Source organism: Mangifera indica, chromosome 11, assembly GCF_011075055.1.
Source record: "Mangifera indica cultivar Alphonso chromosome 11, CATAS_Mindica_2.1, whole genome shotgun sequence".
In the NCBI taxonomy this organism is placed as follows: domain Eukaryota; kingdom Viridiplantae; phylum Streptophyta; class Magnoliopsida; order Sapindales; family Anacardiaceae; genus Mangifera; species Mangifera indica.
Genome location: NC_058147.1, coordinates 6637872 through 6664042, shown reverse-complemented (window position 1 = coordinate 6664042; position 26171 = coordinate 6637872). Strand labels below are relative to the sequence as shown.

The 26171-nt window shown below is 31.7% G+C and overlaps 2 protein-coding genes and 1 pseudogene across 3 annotated transcripts; 2 read left to right on the top strand and 1 right to left on the bottom strand.

Annotated features, from left to right (window-relative positions):
* The first annotated feature begins 5498 nt into the window (after positions 1–5498).
* Positions 5499–7409, top strand: LOC123229154 (transcription factor MYB56-like). Of its 2 annotated transcripts, XM_044654767.1 has the most exons (3): positions 5499–5621; positions 6048–6234; positions 6554–7409. In XM_044654767.1, the coding sequence occupies exons 2-3, from the start codon at positions 6078–6080 to the stop codon at positions 7333–7335; spliced, it is 939 nt and encodes a 312-aa protein (XP_044510702.1). In that variant the 5' UTR covers positions 5499–5621; positions 6048–6077; the 3' UTR covers positions 7336–7409. The 2 variants fall into 2 exon arrangements, with proteins under 2 accessions (XP_044510702.1, XP_044510701.1); XM_044654766.1 differs by lacking the exon at positions 5499–5621 and having other exon boundaries at positions 5855–6234.
* Positions 7410–14044: 6635 nt separating this feature from the next.
* On the top strand, positions 14045–17668 carry LOC123229741 (annotated as a pseudogene).
* Positions 17669–20932: 3264 nt separating this feature from the next.
* On the bottom strand, positions 20933–25946 carry LOC123229681 (carotenoid 9,10(9',10')-cleavage dioxygenase-like). The gene is made up of 11 exons (XM_044655599.1): positions 25866–25946; positions 24107–24286; positions 23962–24014; positions 23757–23864; positions 23616–23678; positions 23472–23525; positions 22164–22248; positions 21580–21901; positions 21425–21495; positions 21176–21316; positions 20933–21061 (listed from the first exon to the last, which is right to left on the bottom strand). The coding sequence occupies exons 1-11, from the start codon at positions 25944–25946 to the stop codon at positions 20933–20935; spliced, it is 1287 nt and encodes a 428-aa protein (XP_044511534.1).
* Between the last annotated feature and the right edge of the window lie 225 nt (positions 25947–26171).

The window sequence follows — 26171 nt, the reverse complement described above, 5'->3', positions numbered from 1 at the left end:
CATCAGTCTTCATTTTTCAGGAATTTTGAAAGAGGGAATATGTCACTTTTTAAAACTTAATCTTATGAAAAATTATTATTTTTTAAAATCAATTAGAGAAAAATATTATAAATTTTTAGAATTTTAGAATTTAGAAGAAAATGATAATTTTATCCTTCTCTCCAATAAAATTTTTAATAAAAATTAACTTATAAATAAATTTTTAAAATTTTTAATTATCATAAATATATTTTTGAGGTTACCTAAAACTTTGCTGAAAAATAGTCCTTTGGCCAATAAAATATTAAAAAAAAGGTTACACAAGAAGGTGAGACCTAAAAAAAATTCAGTAAGGATACCATTGCTCCATAGAAAGGCGGCGCAACAGTACAAATATTCACCAACCTTGATTTTGAAATGTTAATGGAGTTCATATTCATAACATCATAAGCTACACAGCTGTCTGGCTTCAAGTCTGGTTTTTGTTTAGAGGTATTAATAAGGCGGTTTTGGAAATAAAATTGTCCAAAGTTATTTTAAGTAGTTAATTGAAATATATAATGTCACTCTTACAAGTTACTGAATATTGCATAAATTAATTAATTTATATACAGAATTGTCAACTAAGTTGAATCTTAAGATTTTTTACAATATATATAAAGAAATAAAATTAAAATCAGTCAAGCAAGGAATCCATAGATGTTTTAAATGTAGAAATTACTGGAAAAAATTTTGGAAAAGTAAGGTTAGAATTTCCAGGAAGAAGGTTTAGATTTAAACCTCTGTTATATTTATAAAACTGTGATTTATCGGATACAGTGATTATAAATTTGATTATTGTGTCTTAACGTTATTTAGTTACCCAAAAACAAAAAAGGGTTCATCTATTTTCTTCATCAAATATTTATTAGGGTTGAAGTTAATTCAAATTTGTTTGTTATAAACGAAATTGATTCTTTGTAACTTTCAATCAATATACATATTCATTTGACGAGATTTTGTCTACGAAACAAATAAATGATATGATCAGATGTTAGTTTCATCTACGACTTTGTTTGGTCAAGTGATGGAATTTGAGAATGTATTAAAGGATCATTAGAGAGGTTAAGACAATTAATTTGCCCTATTAGTGTTTAATGAGGTTAATCAATTGACTAGATGAAAAGGGATCGGTTGTGACATCAATTATAAACATTATAGACACTTCAAAGCCTGAAAATATGACATAGTGGGATCAATTGAGAATGTATTGGCACTTTGTGTCATGTCAAACATTGCCATAAGCCATATCTAAAACTAGACAAAATTTCAACCAGGATGGCCTACTTCTAGATGGAATATTCTCAATTCATCATCTTTGAATCACATAATATAAAAGAGTGTAGATAAAGCAAATTAGAATAAGAAAAATACATGACTAATAAGATTATACTGATTCATCAAGACCATATAACAGAAGAGGGAAACCATAAAGGTAGCTAAACTGTCGTTATCTCAGGGCATAATAATTGTTAGCCATCGCAATGGAGAATCGAGACGTCATTGTTTGATGAAACAGGACATAAAAATATATAATGGAAAACCCAACTAATTGTACTTTGGACTAATTAAAAATTACAATTGAATAATCAAGTTATATTATCGTTAGTTTTAACAATAATAATAAAGCACGTTATCAATAACTAGAAGACGTCCAAGTCCAACTCTCTATAGCCAGAGCTATTATATCCTTGTGGGTTACTTCACCTTTGTATATGATAACACGTCATCGCCTTCCCTAAAACAACCTCTAGATTATTTGGCCCTCCTACAAGTCTATTGATTGTCATCCAATACCATTATTCATAATATAGGATAATTAATTAAAGAGAATTAGTAACTAGATTGGGTTACATTTGAATTAAGCTTATTTGAGTTTAACTTTGAAAATTGAATATTGTTGAGCCTAAGTTTTATAATTATTCAAATTGTCAAGCTTGTTAGTATAAAAAGTTTCGGTACAAATCAACTAAAATAATGTCGTTTTGACTAATATATATTAAAACAATATTATTTTAATTATTTTCGCTCTGTTACAGTATCAAATCTAGTGTAAAACTTGGTTTGAACTTAAACTTGAATCAAACTTAAGTTTAAATACCTTTGAGATGAGTTCGAGCGTTACTTACCTTGAATATAATCTTAATTATTGGTTTTCAATTCAATATGATAAATATGTGATATCATGTTAATATCTTGTGTTTTTCAACTACAACTTGTAATTATCTATAAATTTTTTATGTATCTCAATGTTAGATGAAAATGGTATGGGTTTGATGAATATTGAAGAATAAATGAAGGTAGCATCATTATCAACTACCATGTAACAAATTGCATTAATTGCGTTGAGAATGGCAAAAGGGGTAAAATTTCAAAGGCAAAAACTAGGGTTTGAAGGTGATGGAGATGGGGTTGAGTCAAAGTAGTTTGTTGAGGAATTTTGGAGGTGTTTATGATGTTAAAATTAGCTGTGGTTGAGAACATAAGGGAGAAATGGAAGTTGCTTATATTGGTTTGTTTGGGGAAGATGATAGGAAAAGGTATATTATAGTTTTCATATTAAAATGACATTTGACGAAATTAATGGAGGTTTACCTGTGCAAGTAACTGAAATGCTTTGTATTTACTGTTTGAAAGCTATTTCAAACCCTTCTACTTATATATATATATATATATATATATATATATATATATATATATATATATATATATATATGTATATATATGCTTTGTGCGCATGTTCATACATACATAATGATCTTGATGGTCTTCATCTTCTTCTTAACGGTCTATTCTCTGTGAAAGAGATCCTCATGATGCCAAAGGAAGTTGGTATGTGCATTTCAAAGCATCATATTTTTGACACTTAATAATAATATGATTAAAACTTTATTATTTCTCATTGGGGTCTAGTTATTAATAAAAATCCTTATCTATATTGAAATTATATAACACTAAAAACTTAACAATTATCTGTTTGACTTTGAGTATGATACGAGAGAATTATACATAAAAAATTAGTTATTAAAATGAGACACTCTAAAGTCATATAAACTCCACACTAATTGTCTCTACAGCTCTGATGTTTATATGAGTTGGTTGTACGCTAATTTTCTGTTAGTCTTGGATGAACACACAATTGTAACTAAGAGATGCGAAGATGATTTTGACATCAAATGATACGAATCTCAAGAAAACCATACCTCAAAAGCTAGTGATTGAGATAAGAAAGTGTAAGATCATATAAATTTCACACTAATTGCTTATACTTTTCAATATAAAATTTAAATCTCATACATTATACTTGTGATTTTAATAAAGTATCAATTCAAGATCTTTTGTTTAATTTAATTTAATGAATGATATATATATATATATATATATATATATATATCCAATAAACTGTAGCATTATTATTATTATAATTATGATGGTGTAAAAGAACGATAACATATTGCTTTCCGCAATGAAGACTTTGCTTTTTTGCCATTAGAATGAAATCCTACATAAACACTTCAACTACTAAATAGATTTTAACTTCATAGCTAGTTCTGTTGAGGTCATTTTCCAATTTGAGGTATCACCTCAACTTGGCCACTTCTTCATCAGAAGATTTCTATATAAAGTTATCCCCCTTAATTACACCCATTAATTTTGACAGTCTATCTTTAATTTTGAATTTGAATTGGCTTCTTGATCTTGATCTTGACTTATTAAAAAATGCATAAAAATAAATTAACAAAATAAAAAAGCAGATTACCATATAGAATGATTCAAGACAATATTTCTCTGATGTGTACCGTTTGAGACTATTGTATTGAAGTCAATATTACCACGTTAATCAGCAATAACATTTCTTTCATGAAATATATGACAAATGCTTTCAAATTCAAGTTTACCCACATTCTAAATGTGAATTTCAAATTACTTGTGGATATATATGACAAATTAAATGCCGAAATTAGAAATATACATGTATGGAAATTAAATTAAAAAAAATACATAGACACTTTGGAGATGACATTTTAACTGATGGTATTATTGGTCAATCAAGAACAATAACATTTAATCAACCTTAGGAAATCAGAAAAAAATGAGAAAAAGATGGAAATAAAATACAATAATTAGGCTGACCAAATAAATAAATAGGCACATCCACTAATTACAATTAGACACCCAATTTTTTATTATACGCACCCATGACCAACTGATGCCTAATTTTCTCAATTTTCATGTTGACGTTAATGAATAAACTATATAAGTGTTCACAGATTTAGATGGGGTATTGTTATTATTATTATTATTATTATTATTATTATTATTATTATTTCAGGTGTTTGATTTCGTGGGGTATAAATAAAATCTTAATCAGTTAAGAAACTTACAATTTATATATAATAATTCAATTATTAAATTGCTATATTCAACAAAATGTTTATTTTCAGCATTTTGTATTTTGACTTGCCATCTGCATGCAAGTATGGAAAAAGGCAGACGGTTTAACCATAGTTTTCCTGATGCTGTCCTTACACGGCATAAGAGCTTGAATTAACCCTTAAGATTGAATAGATAAATCAGTTAAAGGTCTGCTTTCCATCTCATAACTATAATAAGTAAATTAAATTTTATTATCTATTTTTTAATTTCACTAATTGTCATTAGCTAGGTTGAAGCTTGATCGAGCTGAACTGTCGTTTATCATTTATAAATGTCTTTGTTCTGCAACTACCATGTAGTTGATCGATATTTATTACTGTCAATACTTTTCAAAGCATGCACACAGGTGGAGACAGTGTTCTGAACTTTTCTAATATCTCTTCATTTATCATCAAGTTAATGTAAGAAGCTTTTCATTATCAGACGTTTCTTTTTAATGGGAAAAAGTTTGGCTCAATGCTAATGAATTAAGATCCCTTTCCCTTTTTTGTCAATATTTGATATCATAATATATAAATTAATTACTAAGATTATAAATGCGAGGTTCTAATTATGTTGTATTTCTTGGAGTTCAAATTGCAGTGTTTCTCTGGAAATGGTAAATGTATATGCTGTTACAAGAAGGATAACACCTGACCTTTACCTTTGAATATAGCTAATTAAAGTTAATTATCTCACATAAGTTATTCTAACTAAAAGGCTTAATTAGCTTCTCCATATAGCAATTCTGATGATAGTGCATGTGGGTGATTTAAAGCTTTACCAAATCTAGCATAATGTCTTACCACAGGTGTGAAACTTTGAATTTACCAACTCTTACTAATTTAGAGAAACTTTGGCTTATATTTTCTATTCTATTACGCATCATCTATTCAGTCTTTATCACATATGAAGCATATGCACCAAATGCAGAAAAGTTTGATTAATGAAATATTAATTTTCTTTGATACTGACCTCCTGTTATTCTCTTTCTTTTTTATTTCCTAACAACATATATATTACTACAACGAAACTAAATTAATTGTTGCATACAGAGATTAATTATTTAATCCTTAATTAATCATGTAATAATAATTAATGAAAGCTAGGTACCTTGATAATCAAAGGAATTAGGAAGGCAGTAAGCTTTGCAATAGGAGAGCTGTCCCTTTATTAGAAACCTTGAGGTACTCAAATCTCTATAGTTTGGAGTTAACATATTTCAAATATGGTTTTAAAAGGTAAAAAAAGATAAAAACTAAAAATAATATTAAGCAAAAATACTGGGAATTAAGGAATAGACAAGTTAATTCACGGGCCAATTGTATAACAAGAATGAAAAGGTTAGTGATAGACAAATTGTGTGTGTGTATATATACATATAAATATAAATTTATACATAAATATATATATATATATACACACACACACACACATAATATAGGGTTAATGTGTCGTGTAAAACCAACAAAAGTGACTTCCCATCCACAACCCTAAACCAACCCCACTTTCTTATTCTGTTGGTGCTCATTTTCTTCTTCATCTATATATCTTCTTATGCACTACTTCTCTTTTATGTGTTACCTGATGACAAATAGTTCACCGCTGCTCAGCTGCGCAGTTTGTTTCGATCGCGCGGAACTATGGACGATTCTGGAGCTGCTTCTAGTGATGATGCCACCAAGACTTGCCCTAGAGGACATTGGAGACCAGCTGAAGATGAAAAACTTCGCCAACTTGTTGAACAATATGGTGCACAAAACTGGAACTCTATTGCTGAAAAGCTCCAAGGAAGATCAGGTTTATATACGATCTTGATCTGTCTCTCTTATTCTTGCTACATCATGACATGGATTTTGATTCTTCTATATTTCAAGAGACAAAAAAATAATTAATTATTATAATTAAATCTAGTTATTCTTGCTTGATACAAGGGTTCAAAGCTTTTTGTTTAAACTGGTTTATATACACAGGCTTATGACTGATGAGTATTTTCTGTCTTGCACCACCTTGAACATCTTATCAGTAATTTTGGTTTTCTTCATAAAGGAAAAAAAAAAAAAAAATCAAATTTCTCTATTTAAAATATTGGGTTTGGGTTTCTGTTTATTAATTGCAGGGAAGAGTTGTAGATTAAGGTGGTTTAATCAGCTTGACCCCAGAATCAACAGAAGACCGTTTACAGAAGAGGAAGAAGAAAGACTACTGGCGGCTCATCGGATTCATGGAAACAAATGGGCACTAATAGCCAGACTATTTCCAGGTAGAACTGATAATGCTGTGAAGAATCATTGGCATGTTATAATGGCAAGAAAGCAAAGAGAACAATCAAAGCTATGCGGAAAGAGAACTTATTCAGACACTCTTACTAATTCCAATCAATTTAGTAATAATCATATTTCTAGAAAATCGAGACCCGAAGACATGTTTTTTAGCTCGAGAAATATTGGGTTTCAGAATAGTAGAATCTTTGATTTCCGAAACACCAATTCAGATATTAACAGAACGTTTGCAGTCTCGCCTTCCGTTTCTCAGCTTTCTTGGAGTTTCGCCCCACCAATGGTTGCAACTTCAAACAGTATTATTTCACCGTCATCAGTGGATTTCTCAAGAAGAGAAGGAAGAGATTATTTGACTTATCCGAGTTCTTCAGTTTATGGTAGCAATTGGAGTTCTTCTATAATTGGACTCACAAACAACAGGAGAATAGTTCAACGTCCATTTGGCTCTTTTAGAGTTGGTGATCTTCATTATGATAGCCACGGAAAGAAGGAGCTGATTAAATTTTCTGATAACTCCTCGTTGAGAGTGAGTGCAGTGCAGCAAGATCAGGGAGATGAATCTATCAAACATGATAGTGTTCCATTCATAGATTTTCTCGGTGTGGGTATCTCTTCTTGATCACCAAAACATCCATAGTTATATTTAACTAATTTTCTCATTAATATATATTATGGTAGTTTAAATTTGCTTCACTCTTTGCTCTTAAAAAGACTTATAATGTGAATAGCTATTAATCTTTTATATGAAATTTTGTCTTGTTTAAAATTACTTCCATCTTTTATAATCTGTCGTCCAATGTTCTATGCATACTGGAATCAACATTCTAAGAATGTCATCATCTAGACTTATGAATTATTATTATTACAGCACATTTATTTATTGAATGCGGGGGGCACTGTGACATCAGTATGCAGTAAATGGTCAGTCTCAAGAATGTTTTATAAGTAAATGTCTGTGAACAGAAATATGATCACGCTTGTTTGAAATTTGTTTGCATGGACAGTCTTAACTCTGAAGCTTTGGTTGCTTGCTTGAAGGAAATAGAAAAAGATGAATAATCAATGGGATCGAATTTCTCTTTTACATAAATTCCAACAGGTACAATATGAAAGTCATATCAAAGGAAACTCCACGCATCAACGATATTTCTATATTTAATAGCTTGAAATGAGCTAATTACATTGAATTATTATCCTAGTTCTATCGTGCAAGAAACAACGTATATAGGAACAACAGATGTTTGAAAAATTATTGGGGCAACAATTAAATAAAGACTTGTCTTTTGAACCAGTCATTATTGGATGCCGGTTCTTTTCATTCACATTATCCAGGACATGATATTGGAAACTAAATGAAAGAAAATCAGTAAACTGTTTGGAGGAAAGTGTGAGGGTTTTGCTTATGTTGGTCCTGGTAGTATATAAAATATAAATACTGGAAAACCCAGATTAACTAACTTAAGTTTTCTTCATTAATTTTACAGTGGGATGGATTCATATATTATGGATGAACATGGGCTTGTATATGAAAGAGTAATCTTGTTCCAGAATTTTATTTTCTCATCTCACATTCATGGAATTATAGCCACTATGTTTGATTTAAGAGAGAATTTGCAAATAGTTGACTTAGAATGTTCAATTAGTTAAAAGCTTAAAATGTTTTCAAATTAAGAGATAATGAATTTTTGACATTTGGCAAAACTGACGTGGCTACCAACCAAGTTGAAACGTCAACCTTTCCTCTCTTCAGCACTTACAAGGGTATATAAGTCACTTTATAAAGGATAGATACAACAATAATCAACAACTCTAGGGTTACTTGTGTGTACACACACACACACACACTTAATTTTATGTCATTTTCTTCCATGCATTTTCAATTTTTTTTTAAAGTTAATTTTATATATATGAAAAAATATATAGAGTACAAGGGGTATAGTATAGGAGATGCTAGTATAAAGATGCAAAATCTCTCCTTATACAAATGTGATATCAGTACAAGAAAATATTAAAAGAGAAGGTTCCTTTAAACAATAATCCAAAAAATAATCATAAATTTACTATTTTCAACTTCAACCTCTATCATAGAATATGTTAAAATTGAAAAATAAAAGTCTAATTAAACAACAAACTAAGAATCTGATGCAAAATATGAAAATCAAAATACATGCAAAATGATGTCAAGAAATAAAATGTGGCTAATAAGATTAACCATGCAAGAATATGTCTAAAGTTATCTTTGCGACAAAGGTGAGTGATAGTTTATTTGAGCAAAGAAAATGATAGGAGAGTCGGCTAGGCCATAAGTGTCTTGTTTGAGACTTCGCTCCATACATAAGAAGAGGAAGCACAACTCAAGAAAATGTGCTAGTGGGATTTAAAAAAGGATTTGCTTAGCACACTCTCAAATGATATATACAATAAGACTACCTAGAGATGGTCCATGGTGCATAGTTTCCTTTGCGAGGCTAACCAAACAATGAAGGAGTGCCTTGGGATGTGCCTCAAGAACTATAAATGATGGTGAATGGAATTAACACTCTATTTGTCTCTTAATAAATCCTAGGCTAAATTAATTGAGAACTTATCCAATGAATGAGTCTTCTAGACATAGTGGTTAGGAAGCCCCACTTGTGAGGTAATAAAGATCAAGTCCTTAACTTGATAAAGGTCTAGGTTGCTCAATGGAAAAGCCCAAGAGCTATTGGAGATGATATTTAACACCCTGACATCCAAAAATAAGCTCGTGAAGGATAAAGTCTGAAGAGAGAACATCTCTCATAAATGTCCTTATGGAAGCAAATAAATTTGCTATGAAGAGGTTCTTGTCTATCCCCTATATATGAAACCATAAGACCTTCACACTAATCTCAGTTAAGAAGAATCTTCCTCCATGTTTATGAGGCCCTAAGGTTACTTTAATATTCCAAAAGAATTACCTTCTTAGGTAGACTAAACTAGCCCATTAGGACCATATAGATTGATAGTTAGTGAGCAGACATTACCAATACTCTCATAAGAAAGATATAGAAAAAGTGGCAGATGCCAATGCATTGTTTAATGAATAGTGATATAAACATTTATCAATGTTACCCTATGATAACTAAAGCTTCACATCTTCCACTAGATCAAGCTCCCCCATTCCAGTCCACACCTACATTATGTGGACTTGTTTCAATATTAACTTTTTCTTCAAACTCAAAATCTTCTTTTGGAATATCATCTTTCTATGCCCTTTGATTGAATACAACCCAAGTCTATAATTTATCCTTTGACCATGAATTTATTCTTCAACGGTTACATATGACTTTTATACCATCCTCAACATCTTCATCATCAACATTAATGCTCACATTACATCTTTTATCTCCTTTTGGGTCACATTATAGTTGTGTCATTTCCACATTAACTAGCACATGATAGTGATCATTTTTCAATGAAGTGGAAGGTTTTTCTGTGTGTTATTTCTTAAAATATTATTTTTAAAATTTTACTCATTTTTTCTTATAACTGATCGTCACATAAAGCGATTTTTTTTGTAAGCATAGTATATTAAAAAACACATAAAGAGGTGTTTCTTGTTTCATTTTTTAGCTAACAATATCATATATTGAACATCATGATCATCTTAGATCTCGTAACGCAATCCATTGATTGAGTTTTAAAATTTATTATTATGTGGATAAGCTTCCTCCTTGAATTGATTTCCAAATGAAAGCTCAAAACCTCAACCAATCATTCGTAAGTAGTTTTTTTTTTAATTATCAATATTCTTTGATTACCATCAATGTATCTTATTCTATTGTCGTCTCTAGACATTCATTGCTCTTCATATTCTAACCATAAATACAACTTCAATTATTTTTAAAAAAGAAAAATTCCCTCTATTAGCAAATAATAATAATAAAAAATTGGTGTAACAATATTTGTCAAAATACATGACTATGGAGAGATATTTGGAAAATTTCATGCAATGAACTATATATTTGTAAAATATCGAAAACCCCTTTAATTTTGTATGTTTTAGATACATTCAAAAATTTAAATTATAATAATCTCTGGTAATAATGTCGATTTAAAGTAAATAAATCATTTTTAAAACTAAAATTAACTATAAAATAACCCTAATCGACAATAACAATGTAAATTTGATCTCTCTTACCACCTTTATCTTAATTATATCTAAAAATTTAATATAATTTATACCAAATTTAACACTAAATTATATAAATAAGGTTAAAAATTATAATTATAACTCAAATTCACAATTACAATTAAGATAAAACATAAATTGAAAGTGAATAATGAACGCTAAGATTATGACCCATATCTCTCCTACCGTGTTCATATGAAAAAAAAAAATCTCCTTAAATTCTTAAAAAAATAATAAAATAATATGAATTTGTTGTTGAACTTATTTGATTTTTAATTGAATTTTAGATAAAATTGTTGATTAAAAAAATGTTTAAGTGACTAGTATTCTTAAAAAGTTAATGAGATGAATAATATTACGTATATATATTTTTGAGTATATAAATAAATGTATATATAATATGTCATTACACGATTGATTTTTATTTTATTATTAATTTAAAATAATAAAACTATATACACAAATAATATATATAATTTTGCATATAAATAGACACGTCAATTGGGCAGGGTCGAATAGAGGCCCGACCCGAAGCACGAGAAAAAGCCCGGCCCAGTACTGTAGCGGGCCGGGCCAGGCCCATGGGCTTACTAGGCCGGGCCTTGGGCTTTAATATTAAACCCAACGGAGGCCTGGCCCGGCACGACACTGTTTATATATATATATATATATATATATATATATATATATATATATATATATATATATATATATATATATATATATATATATATATTTTTTTTTTTTAATTTTTTCCAGTATTCTGCCGCAAGGCAGCAGAAGCAAGAATTTGCTTCTGCCAAATGGCAGAAGGTGAAAATAAGAAAATGTTTGAGGCTGCAAATTCTCCATATGTATTTACGATTCTGTTGCATAACTTTGAATTGCATTTTTATTGGCTTTGGCCCTTTTGATATATAGATATAAAAAAAATATATATATATTTTTTATTTTGAAAAAGAAAAAAAGAATTAAGATTTATACAAAGATGTACGGTTTTGGTAGACTGTTTTGTTGAAATTATTGATGATTGATTGAAGATGTATGTGTTCCAATAATCAGTCTAAATTAAGATTGTTGATTTCACATGCTAAAATAAAAGAGAAAACGATTTTGCACAGAATGCATGTATGCTTCTAGATAATACATCTAGATTCAATTTATGAATGCGAAAATTTATAAGATCAATAAAACTCTATATATATATATAAAAGTATGTAAATAAGGTTAAAGATAATGTATTATTATATAAGTTAATAATTTTAAATTAATAATAAAATAATATTTAATTATATAATAATATTATTTATATATCCAAAATTATGTATACGTAACATTGTTCAGACAAAAATTAACAGCATGGTTAGGCTTTCCTTTTCACGAAATTTATAATATTTTTTATCATGTAACCACGGTATTCCTCCGCCATAAGTGAGGGATTATAAATAAAATATTCGGGGTATTGTCCTCGATTTTAATAATTAAAAAATAATTTGTGTTTAAAAATTTTAATTAAATTTTTTTTAAATATTTAATAAGGCCCGACCCGGCCCATTTAATAAGGCCCGGCCCGACCCATTTAATAAAGCCCGGCCCGGCCCATTTAAAGCCCGTTAGTATATGGGCCGGGCTTTGGGCCTTGATATTTTAAAGGGCCGGCCCGGCCCGAAGGCCCGTTACTGTTTGGGCCTCGGGCCCGGCCCGGCCCATTGACGTCTCTACATATAAATAATGACTTGTAATATATTATTTTATTTTCAATTTAAAACTATTCAATTCAATTATATATTGATACGTCATTATTTATATACGAAATTATGTATATTATTATTTAATTTACAATTATTAAAAATATTTAATTAAATGATGATATATTAAAAAATTGTATGCAATGAGGACAAAAAGATATTAATTTGGGCATTGGTGCCAATTGTAGAAATATATTCGATTTATAAATATATTGATCAAAATCTATATTACATTATATCAATTGGTTTGTATTAAGATTTAATTCATTACACTTATATACCACTTATTTTACTTATTTTTATTAAATATGTGACTCTTTTTTCTTTAAATTAGATGGTTAACTTGTTATTTAGTTTGTGCTCTTATACTATATTGAAATATATTATGCTTATAAGTGTAAAATCGAAATTCATATTATATAAAACCAATTTATGTTAAAAGTTTAATTCACTACACTTATATATTATTCACTTTTTTCATTTTTATTAGATATGAGACTCTTATTAGGATAATCTGATAAAGAAAAAAGACTATTTTCCACCCAAGTTTTAGTCTTATCTCAAAAATATACCCACTCCTGATGAAAAACCCAAATACTTACCTAAAGTTTAATCTGTTTGGATTCACCCACATATTTTCTGTTTGGGTTAAGGGGTAAATTTGTTATTTTATCAATAATATTAAATAATTAAAATTTTATCTCATTTCCCCCCATTTAATTTGAAAAACTAACATTTGTCTCTTGAATTAAGTTTTTAAAAATTTACTTTTTTCCCCTGAGATGCAACCACTTTCTTCGGCAACGGTGGAGAAGTTTTTGTCCAAAGGTCGACTACCTCTAGACGACAATCGTCATCCAAGAAGGACGAGCGTCGTCTAGATCTGGATGACGAGCGTCGTCCAGATCTGGACAACGGAGAGTCGTCTATTTTGGATGATGTTTCGTCGTCTATTTTGGACAACAAGCGTTGTCTAGAGAATGGACGATAAGCGTTATCCTTTGTCGTCCAGTTAAGGTCAACAAGCCTCGTCCAGATCTAGACGACGCTCGTCACTATCCCTCCAGTCATATCGTCGTCAGTGGCTGAAGGAAAAGTAAAAAAAAAAATTAGGGATTTGGGAGAGTGAAAGTCATTTTTCAAAGTTCAGGGATAGAGGTAAAAGTTAAATTTTAAAATCGGAGGGGAAAAATGTGATAAAATTATATAACTTGAATGTAAATAATAAAATAACGGTTTTACCTCTATATTTAATGAAAAATTTAATGATAGTTTAGAGGTGGGTGAGTATTTAAATTTTTTATCATATGTGAGTATATTTTGAGATAACGCTAATACTTGGACGGGAAATAATTATTTTCCCATCTGATAACTGATTACACAGTGCACACGTGCCCTCATGGCGCGTATCGGCCCAACCGTCCTCTACTTTAATGTCACAAAAATATCTCAGCTATTCTCCATTGCTTGCTAGCATATCGCAATGATGATACCACTCAAACCTACATCACTCCACTACAGCTTAAACGCACCGTCCTTCAATTTTCGTTCAAATTTCTGTCACGGAAGCAACACCAAATGGGCTTATCCAACGGTGAGAATGCAGTCGCGCATACATCGTCTGATCGAGGATCAAGGGATTGTGTTGATGCCGGGTTGTTACGACGCGCTCTCCGCCTCTATTGTGGAGAAGTCCGGATTCCAAGCCGGATTTATCTCTGGCTACGCTCTCTCTGCCTCTCTCCTCGGCAAACCTGACTTTGGTTTGCTAACGTGAGCATTTTTATTATTCTATATTAGTGTGTACATTTTATGGAAAATGAAAATGAAAATTGTGTATTTTCCTGTTTAGGCCTCCCGAAGTGGCAGCAACGGCGAGGTCGGTGTGTGCAGCTGCTCCCATGATCCCGATTATTGCTGATGCTGGTTTTTTTTTTTTTGAAAAAAATTGTTGTCTTTTTTACTGATGTTGCGTTTTGTTTTACATTGCCTACTCTTAGTGTCATAAATTAGGATTTATTTAATTTAGGTTGTCGATTTGATTATGTCCTGTGGAAGCATTGATGCCTAAGAAGTGTTATGGAAGAATCTTGGCTTAATGCGTTTGGATGGGATAAGGATCTAGCTTCATTTGACTTATTGAAATTTATATTGATGTGTTGAAAACTGCATAACTAGTGATGAGAATAGCTCTGTATACACGCATGATGCTCAAATTGTCCTAGAGAGAACAACAAACTTATTGCATTGATATGGTAAAATGTGCATCAATGTATCAAAAATTGCATTGACGCATGAAATGCTAAGAGTGTACCTTAACATGTGTCATCTTGGGAAAATTTTAAATTTGTCGATGGGTTTATAAGGAAGTGTGTTCTTCTCATTAGGTTCAAGTATAGGCTGTTTATTCAAGAGGCTTTGATGGATAGAAATATAAGATAAGACTTGGATGGCTATACTTATAACCATTGCCTAAGTTGGAAATCACCTTGAAAACTTCACTGGTTTTATTATTTTTTTGCTTCAGATACTGGTGGTGGCAATTCTCTCAATATTCTGAGGACCGTCAAGGACTTGATTGCAGCAGGTGCTGCTGGTTGCTTTCTTGAGGTATTACTCTTCATATCAATGTTTTAAGTAGTGAATGCTTTGTGCAGTCTTATCCTTGCGGGAGGAATAATTTTATTCCCAGTGTAAAAGCTACTTTATGAGAGTATTAAATTTTTAATTTTACTCATTTCTTTCATGGAAAAACATTATTATTATTATTTCTTTCTTTCACATTCTTGTTCTAAATTTGTTTATATAACGTAAAGCTTGAATGGAACGTGGATCATAAATAAGCGGGATGTTTATAGATATCAAGATAGAAGGGCATTAGCATAATTTTTCCCAACTGGGTAGCTATTAAAAGCTTGCCCTGAAATTATGATTAAGTTTTGGATGATATTTCTGGTGAGATTTCAAGTTAGTTACATACTGTTTCAAAAGATGCCAGCAATCAAGTTTGAGGTGTTAATCCACTTACTCAGAAAAATTTTGACCCTGATATTGGCATCAGATTTGTGGATATTATGGTAACATTTAAGATGCACATTTCCCATAAAAATAATTAATTACTCTAATTTGTACTTCTTGTCTGTCAATAATTGCAAGTGACGGAGTTTAGGGTTCACATCTATCCAAGATTCGAAGAGCTAATCTCAAGGAGCTGCTGTAAGTGTGAAACAGGGTTGAAATCTGAGGGGTTTGATCGCTCAAATAGACTCCTTTTAATTGTCATCTCGATGAAGAATAAATCAAACAATCATTCCTGTACTCAGATCTAAGTGATCTAACAGTGGGTTTAATGAGACAAAGGAGGCACCTAAGGGAGTAAGGGACAACTAGATTCTTCAGACCGTTAAGTTTGGGTAGAAGAGGAAAATTTTGATCCTAATTGCTCTAATGCCCTTCCATCCACCAACTCTTCTTACCAATTTTCTATCGGCATTACATGATGACATTTAAATTAGTTTTACTAAAGCAAATCCCATTTAAGATATTAGTAATGCAGTCAATTCTGAATGCCTGCCTAGTTGTGTACTTAGGATAAAAAACCTATTGCCATGTTTAGAATGAGACATTTTGTTGCTTCTTTTCCTGAACATGTGTCAACTGGTTTATCCAATAAAGTAAATGTATCAAGTAATTGTGCTTTACCATTCCTTCCAGGGTCAAGCATGGCCAAAGAAGTGTGGTAAGAGGTTCATTATTTTTCCATATTAAATTAAGCTGGGAACAGATAATGATTTCTTTACAATCTCTCTTTAGCATATTATTTACAATACTTATCTTTTTTTTTTTTTTTAAATTGTTTTTATTTTGCCTGGGCTTTCAAACTAGGACATATGTGAGGCAAACAGGTACGTATATAACTCCTTGACTGTGATATCAAGTGATCCTACCAAAGAATGTTATTTTCTTAGTTGAAACCTCAAGTCCTGTGGGACTAGTTAAAGTGTCTGTTTTCCTGGATTTCTTGAATTGTCAGATATACTACAGGTAATACCAGCTGAGTAAATGTCTCGTCAATTAATGAGTAAAAAAAATACATGATCTTCCCAACTGTTCTCACATATACTACAGGTAATACCAGCTGAGGAGCATGCTGTGATAATAGCATCTGCCAGGGATGCTATTGGTGATTCTGACTTTTTTCTTGTAGCTAGAACTGATGCACGAGCTACATCAGTGAAAACTTGTTTGTCAGATGCAATTGTGAGGGCAAACCTTTACATGGAGGTAAGTATTTTGTAATCTTAACTGGGGGAATTTAAGAATCGAATTGTTCTGCATCAGAAAGTTAATTTGTCATATTTGAACAAGAATGGAAATCTTGCAGGCTGGAGCTGATGCCTCTTTTGTGGAGGCTTCAAGAGATGATGATGAACTTAAACAGATTGGTCGATGGACAAAGGGGTTTAGAGTTTGCAACATGATTGAAGGTGGGGTGACTCCCTTACACGCCCCTGAGTAGTTGAAAGCAATGGGTTTCTATCTGATTGTCCATCCACTCACAGCCCTCTATGCATCAGCACGAGCCTTGCTTGATGTTCTGAAGACATTAAAGGAAACCGGAACTACTAGAGATCACCTCCAAAAGATGGCCACCTTTGAGGAATTCAATCAATTGGTTAACTTGGAGTCTTGGTTTGCGCTTGAAGAAAGGTATTCGAATTTGAAGAAAGTTGTCACGACAAAATCATGATTGGGCAGTACTGAGTCAGCCTCTTCTAAGTTACCCATTCATCAATTTCTTGGATACCAAAACCCTAAATCCTTAAATGGAAACTTGAATCTTTAGTTAGATGATTAATCCTTGATTGGTCTGTAATTTTGAAATGGGTAAAACTGCTTATACAACTAGGAACTAGCCCGATAGGAGCTCCCCACCTATCCAAGTTGGCTTACACTTCAACTGAGAGCCTGTACTACGAAATAAAATCTGTATTGAGTTTCTTTTAATAATCACATTAAACCTAATAACATCTCATTGGTCTTTATTATTAGACACTTTTATTAAACAAATAAAAATATAATTAACCCACAAATCCATCGTTACCTCTATATACTAACATAAAATCACTTCAAGATTACCATTTCTAACAACCACATTGTATAGATAACTAGTTTATAGTAACAAGTGATAAAAACACATATTATTCCCTGTCTACCCTAACTGAAATTTCTTTTTAACCTTTATGTTTTAAGAAAACAAGTAAATCTTACAACTTACAGTGAAGCCAATGACTTCTGATGAAACTTGTATGTTTCAATCAACAATCCTGAGATATCATTACAGGAAACATACACATACAATATTCATTCTCTAAACAATCTATATTATTTAGACACAATGTTGTATTACACCAAATCATATGTATGCAAATATATATGTAAGATAAACACACAAGAACAATAATCATGATCAAACATATATCAACTTAAGTAAAAATCATCAGCCAGCAAAACACGCATTAAACTCTCACTAACCCAATGTATCAAAAAACCCTAAACAACTTTATGCTTTCAACATGACCTTTAAGTGTTAAAGGTCTTAGTCCTTTAGATAAGTGGTTAACTAACATCAATTTTGCATTGATGTTCTATACCATGATGTTTCCCTTTTTTTATTAGGTCCCTGATTGTAAGATATTTTATCTCTATAAATTTCGATCTACTAATGAATTTATTGTTTTTAGTGAAGATTGTAGTTGCATCCACTTGTATTACAATAGATTGAAAGTGGTCTAGAAGTAAAGTCAACGACAAGCAATCCAGAAATCTGTCATTCAACCACATAGCCTAAGAAATTGCCACATAGCAAGGAATAAATTCAATGTACATGGTTGATAATACTATTAATGAGCACTTAATACCTTTTTAAGATATGACTGTTAGAATATATGGTACAAACTCATAATTCTAATAAAGATAGTGAAAGCAAATTAAAAATTTTTTATGCACAATATTCGTCTAAGATGTTTAGCCATGATCAAATTATGGATGTTTAGAGGGCTTATGCACGTTTGAAGGTTCTTTTTTCTTTAATGAGAATACATTACATGTATAACTCTCCAATCCAATGTAAGATGGTGCCAAGGTGATCCACACAAGCCACACAAAACTAGATAGTGTATATAAAATTATGACAAAAAGTCTATACAGTTCACAATACAATCTATTTATACTTAGACTTGTGAAAATGTGTTTTTAGAGAAAGAACACTAGTTACAAGTGTGATATAATTGGTACAACTATATAACACATCATTTAAATGATTGTTCCTTAGTCACACACGATTGTTCATGCAATGTTATATCAATTCACATTAAATATGCAATTGATCCATGTGATATGTGATAAGATTTTGGATAAGGTCAACTAGAGATAAGGAGCACCCGTTCATTTGACCTAACACTTATTCTATATTTTAAATCCCTTTAATTTGGATAAAGTTAACTTTTTAAAATTTCATTCAAGCTCCCTCATTTTGGTCTTTAAGCAAACAAAGTCATACTTAAGGCCAATAATCTTATATAGGTCCAAAACATTGTCTCAAATTTTAGGACACGATTCATTCTATTTAATCCAAAGTCTTTAAATTTCATAATCTACTTTTTTTGTGTATAACCTATAGACTCTTCTTCATATTGGTCATAAACGAATTTATGATGAATTTACAATCTATCAACTATTCACACACAAACTAAAATTGTCTATAGCTAGTCATAATAGCCATCTAAATGATGAAGTGTCAAAGATAGAAATGAACATGCCAATAATACAGTAACTATACAATTGAATCATTTTATTAATTGATATCATTGAAATTGAGATATAAAAGTTATGTCTATCTTAGATAATCCTCAATTTGCATTGATTGACTTCTATAATCAATAATTGGACAACACTAAATAAAGTAATAGAATAATCCCACTATGACTACAAATTTAAATGATCATTAATATTCATCAATAACAATATTTATTCCTATATTCGAAAGTGATGAATTTTTTATTGATCTACTATAGTTTTTGTATATCTTTCAATAATAGTCAATCACCATTGTTTAATTTTCTTTTCTCAAGGATAAAGTTGAGTTGGTGTTAAACCATATCAATCATTGTACAAGACAATCATATACCATTGTTTAATAGAAGATATGTTTCATAGACACATAAATTATTATCTATATAAAATCCTCTTAGTGAGTGAGTCCAGTGAACATATCTACTCAATATACTCCAATGTGTTACATCAAATTGTCAAAATCTAAAAAAAAAGGTTATTACATGATAGTATGAATTGTTGTGATAAAGGTTTAGTATGAAGTTTGGTTAGCCATGATAGTATGATTTGTTCATAATGAATAGAAGCTTATTACACATATCTTCTGATGAATTGGAAATGTTGAAGTATGTGTGGAGAAATACATGAACTTGTGAACCGTTGTGTGTGTATGTTCTAATATATTGTGTTTGAATATTGCTTTTATGCAATTTACAATGGTAGAGATTGAATGATGGTATGCATATATGTTAGAATTCACTTAAAGATCGATATGGTGCAAGCAAAGTCTAGAATTTGTGTTCTAGATGTCATGTATGGTCATACTATGGTCAAACATGGTTGTGACATGCCGAAAATAGTTTTATGTTAGGTCATGTACATTCGTGCACGAGGACATGCACACTCGCACATGACTAACCGAGATTTTCACAAAAAATCTTCTAGCAATCGTGTGAAGGACATGCGCTGTTGATTAATGACTCATAGACTAGGATGCATAATATGCTTGTACAACTAGTGTGAACAATCGTACATAGGGTAAAATGACAATAATACCCCAAGGAAGTATGTAAGTTGGAAAAAGATAAGTGTTAGAAAATCAAAGAAGGTTATACACTTGTGCATTCGATCATGCATGCTTGTACATGCCTGTAAGTGGAGTCACAATGAGGAAAAAGAGGAAGAAGGTCATGCATACATAAGAAGAGGAACAGTGCGTGTGACCATGCATGCTTATACATTGAGTTAATAATCATATACACCCGTACATGATGCAAAATAAAAGACCATTACAACCTGCTAGAAGATATAAGACTTAGCAATGCATCTACACCATGGTTGGCCATTACTATTGCTCAAGCTACATTAACTTCTTTCCTTGGAGATTTTCAATCTGGCTTGAATAAGTGCGTTCTAGTTTTTTGTTCTCATTTTGTTGGTTAGAAGTTAAAACTCACAAATTTAAGTGTGAAACAACAGTTTTAGAAGTAATATATATGTATGTATAGAATTGGCACAAAAGTTCCATGAAAACCATATGGCACCTTCTGTGGCAGTGCAATTTTGGCAACTGTTCCGCTTTCCAACTTCTTTGCATCAATTATATGAACCTGCAATTAAGGAATTCCCATGTTAGATTAAACTTCTGATTGAAGAATTTGGAAAATTTATATAATTGTAAAGATATTGCTGAACTCCTTCTTGCATCATAGATATGCACTTACTCGAGTCTTATTAGTCTCCTCATTGTGGACAAAAGAGACAAGCCAACCATCATCTTCTTCACAAGCTCTATGCTTAGCAACAAACACAGTTCCACTGAAAAAGTTGTTTTCTGCAAGCCTATGGTACTTCACTTCTACCAGCTAATTACTTTTATCCCCATCCTTGTTTCATGGAGATGGAGTGATCAGTGCAAGCATTTAATACATAATAACAATAAACTTATAGAATATGTATCAGTTTATCATTACCTCTGTAGGCTTGGGGGGAGCTTGTGGCTCATCAAGGTGTAGCTTTGCTAGACCACCATATTTAGGAAGGCCTATGTAAAGAGAAACACCAATTATAAATAATATGTAACAATGTTTCAATGCCATAGGACAAAATCTTGATCATTTTTTTATACCAGCTATTGAACTTGTTGTAGAGTCTATCACCTGGGTAAAGCCATACTTGTGTTTTAAACCAGTATATTTCTCATCGATCACAGGGAAGTCGATGGAAAAGTCTGTACCAGAAAGATTTCTCTCCTTAACCTCTCCAGTTTCCATGTTTAGTCTCCATTCATATGAATGAGTAAAAAGAAATCCATCTTGTGTCAAATTATAAGGATTTTTTTCAGTCAAATTTTCGAACGTAAATCCCCTTGTGAACCACTCAAACCGGTCTTGACCACAATTAGGACCTAGTAGGATAGGTTGGAAAGATCTACATTGCCTCACAACAACCTGCTCTCATTCGGAAACTGATAAACATCAATATCTATGAGCAGAGATATGTGTATACATTCATTATATAAATGCCTACATAAATAGTATATTATTATGTAATTAGATATCATATATATATTAAAAACACGTAAGCATAATTTTATTAAATATTTATATACACTCTTTGAGTATCTATATTGAAAGATCTCTAACTAAATTTTCTGTCAAAAATCATGACCAATTTTATGACCTAAAGGACAATTTGAAGTGTATTACTAACCTCGTGACCATCCTCAAAGCGGTTGATCGGGTGTAATGAGCAGTGACGTTTTACTTCAAACCATTTTGCTGAATTTGCATTTCCAAAAGGCCAAACGACTATTTCCCACCCAAGGTATGCTGTAATGACAAGTTTTCACTCTTTAATTATGGAAACACCAAATACCCACTCGTGACCAGTTAAATTTAACGAAACCCTAACCCCTGAAAATTTAATCTCATTTTCCCCCTTAAAAGTTTAAAAACTAACATTTTTTCCCTAAGTTAAGTTTGAAAAAATCGCATTTTCCCTCTAGGGTTTAGTTTCCGAACCCTTTCACTTTCTCTGACGCCATCGTTGACCGTCTCCCCCTCCCGATGGTTTCTCTTCCACTGACGACCCCCCTCAACTCCATCCCAACCCATCCGGCACAGAGAGACGTCGTTTGGGAAGAGAAATCGTCTTTCCAGATGAAGACCGCTCGTCTTCCCAGACGACGTCTCTCTGCGTCGGATGGGTTGGGATGAAGTTGAGGGGGGTCGTAAGTGGAAGAGAAACCATCGAGAGGGGGAGACGGCCGACGATGGCGCCGGAGAAAGTGAAAGGGTTCAAAAACTAAACCCTAGGGGGGAAATGCGATTTTTTCAAACTTAGCTTAGAGAAAAAATGTTAGTTTTTAAACTTTTAGGGGGAAAAATGAGATTAAATTTTTAGGAGTTAGGGTTTCATTAAATTTAACCGGTCATGGATGAGTATTTGGTATTTCCATAATTAAAGGGTGGAAACTTGTCATTGCAACATACCTTGGGTGGGAAATAGTCGTCCTAGATGAAGACGACTCGTCTTCCCAGAGGACGACGAGTCGTCTCATCTTCGTTTGGGAAGACGATCATCTTCCCAGACGATGACGACTGGGAAGACGAAATGAAGTTCTTCGTCTTCCACAGCTTCTCTGACGTCAATCGGGTGTCCAAATAGGAGGAAAGAGATCGCCAGAAGGAGAGGATGCTTCGGGAGGGAGAGGCCATCGGCAATGGAGCTGGAGATATCGCCAGAGATTTCAAAACGAAACCTTAAGGTGAAACTGTGATTTTTTAAAACTTAGGTTGAAGGAAAATTTTAGTTTTTAAAGTTTAGGGGGGCAAAAATTGATTCTATTTTAGTTTATTTTTAATATTATAGAAAAAATGAAGATTTTACCCTTATCACCGTTAGAATTTTATTAAATTTAATCAGTCATGAATGAATATTTGATATTTTTATAATTAAAAGATAAAAATTTGTCATTACAACATACGTTAAGTGAGAAATATTCGTTTGGCCTTTCCATAACGAGGGATCACTCCTATTCTTGAACGTCCTTCATTTTCATACTTTACAAATCTGCGTGTCATCAAATCTAAGGTTTTGACGATATTTATGAACAGTAGATTGATTTGAAAAACACCATCCAAGCAAAAGGTCTGTACTCACAGTCCACCACTGAGAAGTCTGTTAAAGTCAGCTGTAATCGCACAATCCATTATTACATTGTACCTAAGCCAGAAGGAATCACATTTAAAAAAAAAAGATTGTGAATTACAGGGAAGAAGTTTAATTAAAAGAATAACTCACTTCTGCGTAACTCCAATTTCATGGCTAAAAATACCCCTATCAAACTTCAAATCAGCCTTATGAGAAAGCTTAGTTCCATCAGCTGAGTGAACAAAAATGTCGTAAAATCCTTTAATTTACGGCCATCATCTTGTGACTTTTTGAAGAAATTGAGAATATCAACATGCAGCCAATTACCAGAAATAACTCCCATCACACATAATATGGTTTCGTTGCATCAAACCCCATAATGACTAGCTCTCCTGTCACTAGATCTTTCTGCATCACATGATAATACTTGGAAAGAAATGTAAATAAAAATACCAACAGCATTTGTATTGTTTTGGTAAGACTGAAACAAATAAATAAACCTTTGGATGGCTAGTGAATGGTCGATTCCAAGCATCATTGACATCCCAATCATCATAAGTTTCCAAGGTAGAAATGTTTAACTCTTGAGGAATGTAATTTTCTGTGATGACATACACCTTCCCTGAATGCTCAAACACGTTTGTGTTACTGATATGTCCGTTTGCATCACCAAATCTCAACTGGGAAATTATACAAATTAGCTGAGTTTCATGTTTATTAATGTTAGAAATATATATTGAGTTTACAAGTATGAAGATTGAAACTCATATTACACAAAATTAATTGGTTTGTGTTAAGGTCCAATCTACAACACTTATATATCACTTCTTATGTTCTATTAATTAGATGTGAGACTTTTTTTCTTTCTTTTTATTTGAGTATATAATTAGATATATAGACAATATGTTATCATATAATTGATAAGACTACCATTACATTTCCTTTGTTGGAGACTATTGTCTTTGTTAGGGGTGTGTATGGTTCGATTTCGTCAAATTTAGAGTGTTTTTAAAACAAATTGAAAAAAAACTATATCTTTATATGCTTCAAACAAAAATAAATCGAAACAAAAAAAATGTAGTTTGATCATGTTTGAAATACAGTTCGGGTATTTAAAATCTTTACTCATGTATGCCTAAAATGATCCTGAGAAAACCTAATTAGAATACAAAAAACAACCAATTTCAGGCATGCATTGATAGTTTTAATCTCCACTAAAAGAATATGCATCACATGCAAATAAGTAAGAAATAAATTTTAATTATGTATTCACGTAGCAAATCAAGCTCATCAGAATACAAAAACCAATCGATTTGTCATTACTTAACACCACTAGCTAATTCCTACATGTCAAAGAATCTCCAACATTAGGAAGAATACAAATAATGTACCATACCACAGGAATATCATAAAAGATACTATTACACAATGAATGTACCTTCACAATATTTTTTAAGTTATAGCAAGAACTATAATCAAGTCGCTGAGACAAAAAAAAAATCAACACAAATGTGCTTTAAACAAAGATATGACTAAGTTATAGATTATTCAAATCTTGTGGGATATTTCATAAAGTTTGTCTCACATATATTGAGAAAATAACTTAAAAAAAAAAAAAAGGAGAAATGCATAAGTCAAAAAGCTTAAGAAATCGTATGAAACCATCATAAAAGCACTTCACTGGTGAAAAATAATTAAATGTGATCAATTATTATAAGTAAAAAAATAGTTGTCCACTAGATTATTTCATACATAAAACCACCATTGTTAGGGTAATAGTGACACATATTCACTTATTTCATATGGTTTTCACCAATTTTCAAACTCATGCAAATTATCTCAAGAAACTCTTCGTCTGGATCTTCGTCTGGATCTTCGTCGTCAAAGATTCTAACTCTTCGTCTAGATTTCGTCTGAATTTCGTCAAATTCAGACATCGTTGGTCAAATACTAAACACTGGAGGGAGTAACGACATTGGGAGGGAGGGAGATCGGCCATCGTTGGCCGAAAATTTGTTGGTGAAATTAGAAACCCTAGGTAGAGGAGAAAATGTCACTTTTCAAAACTTAATTTTGGGTAAAATTGTTAGTTTTTCAAATTATGAGGATAAAATGATATAAATATTAAATATTATTGTTAAATGATGATTTTGCCTTTAATCTTATCTTAATTTTGGAGGTAGGTGTTAGTTTTCCAAACCAAAGGTGAGTGTTTGGATTTTTGAAAATTGGTAGGTGGGAATTGAGAATTCACTATACCTTGGGTAGGAATACATCTTTTGGCCTTTCCCTTTTACTACATCCAAGAAGCAGCCCAACCCTCTCTGTTGCCCACTCCATCGCACAAACATCCACTCCTGCCCTTTTGTCATTGCACAAAAACGTACCCCTCGTCCTCTATTGTCATACCAAGACACCACAAGCAACTTCATATCATTACATAATAGCCTAGTGACATTCACATGGCCAACTCAAATGAACTTAAGTTCGAGTTTAAATTGAGTATTATAACTTTAATTCGAATTTGAATTGATCTAGTTCAAATATAATTCATTTCTAATTATA

What these genes read in the sequence shown, in the direction of transcription:
- LOC123229681 (XM_044655599.1), bottom strand. Translation starts at nt 25,946, where the DNA reads ATGGAGTGGGCAACAGAGAGGGTTGGGCTGCTTCTTGGATGTAGTAAA. An exon ending in TACAACAAGTTCAATAGCTG is followed by an intron (nt 21,496 to 21,579) that starts GTATAAAAAAAT and finishes CTCTTTACATAG; the next exon opens with GCCTTCCTAAATATGGTGGT. An exon ending in AGGAGACTAATAAGACTCGA is followed by an intron (nt 21,062 to 21,175) that starts GTAAGTGCATAT and finishes CCTTAATTGCAG; the next exon opens with GTTCATATAATTGATGCAAA.
- LOC123229154 (XM_044654767.1), top strand. Translation starts at nt 6,078, where the DNA reads ATGGACGATTCTGGAGCTGCTTCTAGTGATGATGCCACCAAGACTTGC. An exon ending in AAAGCTCCAAGGAAGATCAG is followed by an intron (nt 6,235 to 6,553) that starts GTTTATATACGA and finishes TATTAATTGCAG; the next exon opens with GGAAGAGTTGTAGATTAAGG.